The following is a 10552-nucleotide window of genomic DNA, read 5'->3' as shown; positions in this document are numbered from 1 at the left end:
ATTTTCAGCTTTATGACATATACTGATATGACTAAACCATAATTCACTCACACACATTTGATAGGTTTTTATTTCTGTTACCTAGTAGGCTATAGATCTGTTTGTACATCTCCATCTATTTAAAACTATATTGTGGCACTATTTTATACTAATGAAGGTCTGTTACATTCAAGCCATTGCCAAGCCATTCTCTGTATTTCTCAGTATATGGCTATGTTTACAAAATGGTGTAGTCCGATGACATTTGCGTGCAGCAGATTGAGTATATATAAATATATATCAGGCTCTTTAGCTATATAAAACGATACTTGTTAGGGTCAATTTATTGTGGGTTTTGGTCTCTTTATGGGATTTGTTGACAATAAGTATGACGGATATTAGATTCAGGAAATATTCATTGGAACTCAAACCTTTCTGAAATGAAACAAACAATGGTCATGTTTACTCCTGTGACGGATGCTTTTTACTTTTGTTCTTTTGCCTTGCTCCCCTCATCTTATACACCACCAACCCATGCCCAGAGATCCTGTTTATGGACAGATACATGAAAAGAATACAGCTGGGTCTGAAGTGGCTGCTTTGACATAAGACCTTCTCAAGCTTCCTCTTATGCTGACCTATTTTAGCTAGACAGCACATACACACACACACACACACGCATGCACGCACGCACACAGATCTATATCAGCTTTATCCTGAGATAACATGACATATATGTCCTGTGCTCCCAGACTTTAGTTAAACCCAACAATTATTTTACTTTCCAGGGTTAGGTTTTGAGGCAGAAGAATATAAAACATAAATACAAGTAAAAGTTAAGACAGAGTTAGAGGTATGTTTGCATAATGTTCTTAAGTATGCTCTCCTCCTCTAATCCCACATCCTGAGTTGGTTGAATTACCAGAGAATCCAAGAGCCCTGGAGTTAAAACTACACCTTAGCTTGACTCCTGCAATGGGATTTGAGCTTAGTGAAAATGCCTACTGAAGAAAATCTATGTAATTAAGTCGAGGAAAAAGGAAATCTATACACGCTGAAATATTTATGTTCCCCGATTGAGTAGTTTTTCCAGTTTGATGAGTAGACACTAGAAATGTCGTTTAGTATTGGAAATTGTTAAAGGAAATCTTTAATCAGCTAACAAACTATGTAAGTACTAAAACAAATATTTTACTAGTTGAACTGATCGAACATATGAACAGTTTGCAGTAAAAAGTTTATTCATACAATCAATTTTCATGGTCTTGAAAAGAACAAAACACCCACATATAAGCACTGTGCATTTTCTCTTCATGGCTGTCTTGAAACCCAATTATATAAGTACTAAGGTATGTATATGTCCTGGTCTAAAAATGAAAGAAGTATAACATGACAAATCTAAAGAATCATCAATATGGATTAAAAAAAAAATCAACCTTACAATGTTACAATTTCCAAAGACTTAACTTTGTAAAACAGAACAGTCACCAAAATACTCAAACTACTCAGCTCTACCATTCCCTCTCTGATGTCTTAGTTCAGTTAAAACAGGAAGTGGTTCTTTTGTTTTTAAATGTTGTTATGGTGAGGTCCCTTCCTGTCTGTCCATAAGGCCGGCCGGCATCCTTCTCTAGCTTATTTGTACTCTCATAATGAGGACATGTTAAAGTAGATGGAGAGCAGGAGTTACTCAAACAGTGAGGAGAAAAAGCGGAAAAGAAAGCATGCAACTAAGCAGTTAGGAGGGGCGGTGGTAAGGAAAAAAATGACAACAGTGCACAGAGCAAGTGCCAGTGAGGGAACACAGGAACAGCATTAATAAAGTGAGACACCTGAATGAATTAGAAACCCAGATGTTGTTGTCGGTGTAAGTGCAGTGTCCGTACCCAAAACTCAATTTGTTCTACCCAGGTGCAAAGATGGCGGAGGTTAGGAATTAACCGGTATGGATCAGGTACTGACAGACAGAAGACAATGGAACCAAAGTGATTTGGTGTGCGTCCCTTTAAAGTGTCCTATTTAAGTCTCCAGACTTCTAATCAGTTCCACATGCATGTTTATACACATATAACTCCCTGGTAAACTGCAGTCACTGAATCAAAAACACTGCCTTCTCATTCATTACAATGAGACCAATGCGTTGGTGCAGCAGAGATTAAAAAACAACAGTTGATCCAGGCTTCTGCTTTTCTTGCATTGCAGTTCAACAATCATCAGATGTGTGTACATATCTGTGCACACAATTCAGCATGAAAGGTGAAGCATCATGTTGTTTATAATGTTTGTAATCTTGCAGGCAACCGGACAGAAGAGCACATTCTTTATTTGGCTGTGGATAACCTCTCCATCTACCCCCAAAATGACATACAGGACCCTTCTATTCAATGTTCATGTTGTTGTTGTTGTTCTTCTTCAGGGTTTTACGGCAGCTGGCATCCTATGTGTTGCGTTACTGCCTCCTACTGGTAATGACTCGTTACCTTTTATGTGTTACATTCCATTATACTATAATTTTCTAAGTAATTTGGTGCTTTTCAAAATTGTAAATATATGTTTCCATCCATTCACGGAAACCCCCCATTCAAGGACATCTTTGAACCTGATTTCCACTGGCCCTTCCTCATGTAATCCTGCAAACATGACCCCTCTTTCTTGATTGTATTTCCTGCAGGACATCAGGACATGCTCCACTGTCTCCTTTTCCTCACACACATTGGAGTGTCCAGTTAGATGTTTGCTCATAAGAAAAAGTTTACCGTTTAATCTACTGTGACCAAATCTCGATTTACTGATAATCACTTGCTCTTTTTGTATAGCCCCACTCTTACTCACTCCTCCCTTTATTTCCACCATCCCAATAGGATTGCCATTGTTTGGAATTTTCCCTCCACACAATACATTTCTCCTCTGATTTTAACAATTCAATATCAAACAATTCCCTTCTTGTTAGCCTCATTTGCTAATTTATCCACTTTCTCATTTCGTGGAAGACAGGTACCCACATGAACAGCACAGTTGTACCCTGATCAGCGAGCCTTGAATTAGTAAACAAACTTCCATTTCACTTCCACTTGATGATTCCTGGCTGATGCTGCTTTGATTTTTGACAGTGCTTTTATTCCTATCTGTGGAACCACATTTACGGGTTGTTGTTTTTTTAGCATTGATGGCCAGGTCAAAATGAAGGTTAAGATAACCATGCACCTTAATAAACTGTCTTTCTCTCTGGTGGGGTAGTCAGGGGAAAAGCAAAGTACAGCAGGGGAGGGGGGGGATGAGATTTAGACTGGGATCTGAATTCCAAATATATGTGATCCATTACAGGGCTGTACAGACAGTGAAAAATGTGTACAAGTGCAAATCTTTCAGTGTTGTTTTCTGTGTACGAGTCCTACAATGGTTTGACTAATGTCCAATTTAGTTCATACAGTTAAATGTGGCTAAAACCCTTGTGTAAGCAGAGACATGTCATTAATCTATCTGCGAATCCATCTGCAAAACCAACCTTTGGCCGTTATGCTGGCCTTTTGCTTATCTTGATTAAAAAAATGTTACAAGTGTATTCTGCAGCATTTCATGCCACATTTTAACCAGTGGGCTTGCAGACGTGGATCTTAGCAGTAATCACATTGTGTGTATTTAGCACTAATTGGGCAACATGTCGGTCTAGGACGGCAACAACCAACATTTCACTATGATTGTATTGGAAATGTATTGGGGTCTTTAGAAGGGAGGTGGATGATGTGGGTTAATAGGTGTTTGATACCTAAGACGGTTCCTAACATTTTCTTCACTTAATCATCACTCCTCTTTCTTCTCTTTAGTCATGCTTGGCGTTAAATAACTTTTTTTTTTGCCAAACTGTGTAACAAGTCCTTGACTATAGCAACTAATCTGTGTTATCAACAAAGGAGTCAAGTAACAAAAGTACAAAAACATTGTTACCTTACTTTAGTAGACATTTTGGGTATCTTTACTGGAATAAAGTACCACCAAAACTCGCCATCTAATTTGAAAAAGCATAGTGATATTGTTTTTTCCTTACTTTTTTTCTATACTTTAAGTAGTTTTGAAACCAGTACTTTTAGACTTTTGCTTGAGTTGATACATACTTCAACTTCTACAGAAGTCTTTTTAAACCCTAGTATCTACTTCTACCTGAGTAATGAATGTGAATACTTTTGACATCTCTGGTTATCAAAGACGGGACAGACACTGGCCATAAGTTCAATATGAACAAAATGACAAGAAAACAAACCATGCTAATTTCCAACAAACATTTATTTGTGAATTCTATGACAAACAGGAGGCAGTATAATGTCTTGTTTTACAAGCTACATCAGTTGGAAAAACAAACTCTCCAACCTTTTTAAAAATCGACTCAAATTTTCTCATTTTACTTATTTAACGTTTGCTGCTTTTTCCCTCATCAGCTTCAAAATGCAAAATATGTACAGACAAAACGCTCAAGAGTGGTCTATAAAGGGAGAGAGCTACATACTTCAACAGCGACCTGGTTCAGATCAGCTGTTAATATTCAGCTTTTCTCAACAACAAAAAAAGCACAGAGTACAAACCTTTCATTTCTTTTCAAGTTGCAATGCAAGTGGACACATTTCCTTACCAAGTACTCATTTTATTTATCTTTCATTGCATTCTCCTTTTATTCAAGAAACAAGCGTTATTTAAAAAAAAGAGAGAGAGTAATAGTATATAAAGCGAATATACAGGCAGTCTTTAGGTAATAGTTTAGCTAACATTATGAACAGCTAAGAATTAATTTACATATGCCCAGAGTGTAATAATCATATGAATGGTATGGAAACATTAAAAAAGGTTGGAAAGATTCATGTTGCTTTTCTAACAGGTTTACAGACACACAGAACATTATGAGATTCATGGTTTGCGCCATGCAACCTGTAAGAAACTCGTCAGTTATTGGCTGGTGATGCGGTGTGACCATTACAAATGTCTGTCGTTGACGGCAGATGTCTAGTACTTATAACCTGAGGGGGAGGAGCGAATGGAACACCTGACAGGCAGGTGGAAAGGCCGAAGAGGCAGAGACAAACCTGACAGATGACATCAGAGTCTGAGAGAGATTTGAGTCTTACTACTGCGCAGTTTTAGATCTTTATCGTAAATGCAAGAAAATATATCCACGTTGCAGTAAATACCAGTAGGAGCTGTGAGGTGTATTTCCACCTATGATGTGGGAGTTCTTTTTAAAAGTAAAACTAAGTAATTGTTTGTGTTCAAATCAGCTAGAAACATGTAATCTAATGTTACATAAACCCAGCATCAACAGTGGCAGATTCATCCACAACCTGAACATTTACTGGAATCATCTATTGTGTCTAAAATACCTGCTTATGCTCGACTCTATATATTGCAATATCAGCCAAAAACACAAGACAGGAGGTTGGCTAAACGTTCAACCAAAACATAACCTTGGTTCAAATTTTCAACCATTTGAAGGTCTGGTCACACAAAAGTTAAACAAATTTCTAGGGCTGTGTACTCCTTGCGCGAAGATCCCTTATTGGTTTGCAAAACGTAGTGTACGTCAAAATGTATGTAGTAGAGCAACCATTGAAGAAACAGAAATCAGTCTGCATGTACTGCAAAACAACTAATTAAGACATTTAAGCTGTAATTGTGCAGCTTGTACTTGGTTGGAGCCAACTGTTTGTAGAAAGATAAGTAGCTGTTTAATTAAAACAAGATATATTTTTAGAGCATAGACTTTAAAAATAATGGATGTAGCAGCAGTGACCTCAACCATTCATTTGTAGACTGCCGTTTTAAAACCTTGAGTTTGTTAATATAATACATCCATGGCTGGAAAGAAGATAGAACGCAGGTTTAAGGCACTTCTGTATTTGCTTCACTTTTCAGACCTGGAAGCTCCACCCATTATTTTTAAAGGCTATGTTGTAGAGCACAAGCACAATGTGACCTTCTTAGTGACAGCGAGACTAAATTACAATGGGACTAAAGCCCTGGTATACTGACATTAAATATGTTCAGCTAAAGATACATCAGTCTTGTGTTTTGTGGTATTTAATGACACAATGGTGTAAAAAGTGTAAGAGGTAGAGCAGAATCTGGTAAGAATTTAGTTTCACCCATATTATTGAGTTGGGGGAACTTTTGAAAAGATCTACATTAAAATCCCTGCCTACATATTTGCACTGAAATTATAAATGATCAAATGAGAAAATTGTTTTTGTAAATTGTGCCAAAATTTCTCTAACAATTTTTAACACTATTCTGTAAAAAAGAGATTTGTTTCAAGTTTGTGCTTGCATTTTGTCATTTTACACAATCGTATTAAATGTTTATACCCAATTGGCGTTTAGTTGCCCTTTTACATGAGTTTCAAATGTGATGGATTAAAGAAGAAATGGTGCCAGACCTAATATTAGGTTATGAAATAGATCCAATTATGGTGTGTACTGGGAGAGACTGTGGGACAACGTAGTCATTACTGGACTGTGGTTACACTGCGTGTTGTGTATCAATTTCTCAAGCTCTTTTTTTTATGGTATAAAGACCTTTTTGGCAAAGATTCGGCAGCCATAATGAAGAGCCCCAGCTTATGGGCCACATTGAATAGAAAAATGTATTTAGTCTTATATCTAGTCAGCTATCACTGTCTTGACATGCAGTATGTACTGTACTTTGTGCAAGAAGCTAGCATTAGTGGCTAATATTTGTCAAAGTGGGAAATTACCAACATTGATTCTTTTAACCTCTTGGTTGGAAGAAACATGGACGCCTGTAGTTTTTGTTTGGCTAACTGTACAGGTTTTTACTAACTTTTTTGTGTCGGTCGGTATGCTGAAATTTATAGTGCTTTTAAAAAATTGGGTCATTTTTGGAATGGCTTGAAATTGCAATGAATCTAACTAGAGACAGTTGTGTAGAAACAAACTACAAACCTTTGAGAGGAACTTTTCTGGACACTACAAACTGTGCATTTTCAGTGGAGTATGTACTTAAAGTGTTTTGTTTTTCCGTGTAAACTAGTTCTGAAGTGCAGGTCACTGAACCTGTTAGCTAGTCGCTGAGCAAGCTGTTTTCAACATTTCCACCTGTTTCACTGTCGTTAAAAACACAATGTTCATTAGCGTTAAGTTAATTCTCTTTAGTCACTATCCCAGATGTGGTTTTACTTGTGGAATGGATGTGTACTCAACCTTATTAACTGTGCTTTTTGGGACACTTGTGAGCATTTTGATCAGGTTATGTGACTCAAGGGGTTGTTTGATTTTGAAGCAGTGACTGGTTTCAGGCGGTTGGTTTTCTACCAGCAGTGAGGGCTGGAATGGAGACAGACAGCATCATTTAGACTGTGGGTTTTCCTCACTGTGTTATTTAAATGCATGCGCTGTTACTGTAATGCCCTATTTTAACTGCTGAGTCATTAAATGTTGTGCCGAGATGGAGAAACGCTTGACTGCAGCTCAAACACAGACAGTAGGAGAGACACATTCAAATAGATGGTGAGCCCACAGCAGACTTTACATTAAATAGCACCATGACAACTAAATAAAAACAATAGAAACAACAGGGTAATATATCAGCAAAACATTCATATAAAATAAACAAAACAAAAAATAATTTACTTTCCAGAAATACAATAATCCTCGGTGTAAAAAAGTTAACATTGTGTATATACTATATCCTACTATACCTGTAAATCATCTTATCCTTGCACTGTGGTACAGTACTTCATTGTAGCTTTAGTACAGTCTGATCACAATTATGTGCATAAAAACAATCTTAAACATTTAAAAAAAGGCCTGCTGGGTTTGTCTGTGTGTGTTTTTATATGGAGACCAGTTTTGGTGTGAGCTGACTAATAAGTAATCTGACAGGCACTTTGAATATACAGTATGTTCAATAGAAAGAGAACAACATGGCAAACAAAGGGAAAGGTGAAAGAAATGGAACACAATTCCCTCAAATATGATTGTTTTCAGTTTACAATACTTCATTTCACCAATAAGACAATTTGTGTCAGTCCCATATTTTGCAGTCTTTTACTTCTTTCCCAGATATTTCCCTCAAGTCTGCAGACATCCTAGTAGGTATTTCATATCATTGGTAGGTAGGAAAGGACATACATTTAAAATGATCAATAGAAATTAAACATTGTATGAATGTATTTTAAAAAGTAAAAACTGTCAGTGCTTTAACTACTCTGGCTGCAGATGGACAGTCACAGCTCTTAGCTTGTTGTTTACCCAGATTAATTTATAATGCTACATTTTCAAAATGCGTACAGATTTCGTACAGTAGCTACGCCGTTGATGTGGTACTACAACATGAGAACAGTTGTGCGTGAGAGAAGAGCGGAGAGAGAGACAAGTATTTTAAAACAATCTCCTACACTAGACTTTGGAATGATGCACTGGTACACCAGAGCGCTGAGATTTGAATGATTAAACACACATACAAACACAAATACATCTGGGAAAGACTCTCTAAAAAAAGGAATGCATTGACTGAATACTCCTTGGACACTGGTTAGTTAATGAACGTTTCTTGAGGATGTTGGATGAGCTCTGAGTTTGGAGACACGTGATTTCTGATCCCAAAAGCACAGAGGGTAGGGATGCATGATAAAGCTGATGGACATCAGGTCAATATCAGTATATTGTTAATAAAACAATTGTGTAAATCACTTTCTAAAAATAAAGTGTGACAGGAAAATTCAGTGTAAACCACCTTTATTTTCTGTACACACTTTTATGTTTGATTTGGGCTTCTGTATCATGACCCCACACTAGTTGTAGTGGCACTCTGAAAAGCTGGTAAAATATTTTAAAATATTGATATATCAGTGCATCCCTAAACAACGCCAAGTGGAGTCTGCAGATGGGCTTTTAGGTTAACCTTGCAGTCACTCAGAAAATGTGACCAACTGAAATTTTTCAGGGCGGTGTGCTTTAGGACTGTGCACCACCGTGTCTTTATAAGATCATTAACAATCATCAAAGGGTTAACGATGAATCTTCTTCGGTGAAGAAATATCTAAAAAATATGAAACGAACAGGCACTTTCTGCCTGCTGTAACAGGTTGAAACCTAAACCATAACTTTTCCAACCCGACTCTGGAGGAGCAACACGTTTGAAGTAGTATTTATTTATTTTTTTTTTTTTTTGCATCTACAAGGTTTAAGTCATGGCATTAATGCCACAAAACGTGTTGCCAAAGTCCTTTTAGGAACACAGTGGACAGTTCCATCTAAACAAGCCTGGGGAGCTTTCTTTTTGTTGTTAAGGTTCGCAACTAAACAATCAATGGTAGGAGGTTCACTCAAATCAGTTTTCTAGTCTCATTTATAGAGGTGTCCAAGTCCAAACATCCATCAATGGAGTTAGTCTGGTCATGCTGGCGTGTGTGGTCCAATAGTCCTCGACATCTTTCTTTTTCCTACTGTGATAGGAAAAACATTGAATGCTCATTTGCAGCTGGAGCAGAAGTGTCCTCAAGAGATGGCGTTTTCAGATCCAAGTTGGAGACACTCGCTGGAATGTTGTTGTGCTAATCAATCAAAAAGGCATAATTGCATTTGCCGGCACAGCCCAAGTGTATATGACACAGTTTAATCACTCTTCTGAGATTGATAGTTTCAAAGTTGCTACCACAATGTGGAAGATCTTTCAAGCTGTGATGGATGTCTCCTCTCAAGTTTTATACTGTAGCTCCCAAAGGTACACATGCACTTTCAACATATATTCATACTGAGATGAAATCTTTTCTTCCTCCGTGCTTATCTGTAAATCCAACATGGCTGCTGGTCCAACAGCTTGGTGGCAAGACGCGTCATCAAGGGGGATTTTCAATGTCCAGAACTGACCATTTGTAGTACCTGTTATTCCTTAAATTGGGGGGGGTGGGAGGGTTTAGTAGATCCAGTCCTGACATCATAGTTTTACTTGTTAGATGCTCTTCAGTTCGTAGAGTTATTTTTGTTTAGTTAAGTGTGTCAGATCATGTGTGTGTTTTATGTCCTGCTGGTAGTTTTGGGATGGTTGGATCTCTTGCTAGGTTGAAGATTCAGTCCTCCCATTCCTTGGCATCAGGATGGTACAGTCCAAGACAAGTGTGATGTTGCCAGGATTCTGTGTGGGTGTGCATGTTTTTACGAATGTGTGCATGTGGCAGTGGGTTTGTGAGACAGTCTGTGCAGTGTGCTAGCGGTGTGTGTTATGTTTGGCAGTGCACCTGTGTGGCAGGTCGTAGGTGTGTATGTACATTTGCTGATGCGAGAGGTGTGAGAAAGTGTGTTTTCATGGCAGTGGTGTACAGTGAAGAATCATTATTGTTTGTGTGTGTTGCTTGTCTTTACTTGTGGCAGTAGAAGTGTCATCACTCGTTGCAGGTGTCGCCCTTCTCCTCAGTTGCCGCCAGAGACTCTTGATGGCGGTGATGGCAATGCCGAGGTGCTGCTCTTGATGGTCGGGGTTGGCAAGAAGACTGGGCAACACAGTCACAGGGTGCATCCTGGGAAATGGAAATATGCAGGTATGAATGTTTTTTTTTTCTTCTTTTTTTTTT

The 10552-nt window shown here is 37.9% G+C and overlaps 1 protein-coding gene across 2 annotated transcripts in view; it reads right to left on the bottom strand.

The window, feature by feature from the left end:
• Positions 1 to 4242: 4242 nt before the first annotated feature.
• mtcl2 (microtubule crosslinking factor 2) overlaps positions 4243 to 10552 on the bottom strand; it is a 116639-nt gene continuing 110329 nt past the window's right edge. For both annotated transcript variants that reach the window (XM_032519950.1, XM_032519951.1), the window contains exon 24: positions 4243 to 10498. In XM_032519950.1, the coding sequence (XP_032375841.1) occupies positions 10364 to 10498 (135 nt within the window). In that variant the 3' untranslated portion in view covers positions 4243 to 10363. The remainder of the gene's footprint in view (positions 10499 to 10552) is intronic.

The sequence above is a fragment of the Etheostoma spectabile genome, chromosome 7, assembly GCF_008692095.1.
Source record: "Etheostoma spectabile isolate EspeVRDwgs_2016 chromosome 7, UIUC_Espe_1.0, whole genome shotgun sequence".
Classification (NCBI taxonomy): Eukaryota; Metazoa; Chordata; class Actinopteri; order Perciformes; family Percidae; genus Etheostoma; species Etheostoma spectabile.
The sequence above is the reverse complement of the archived record's forward strand: the minus strand, read 5'-3'. Positions and strand labels throughout refer to the sequence as shown.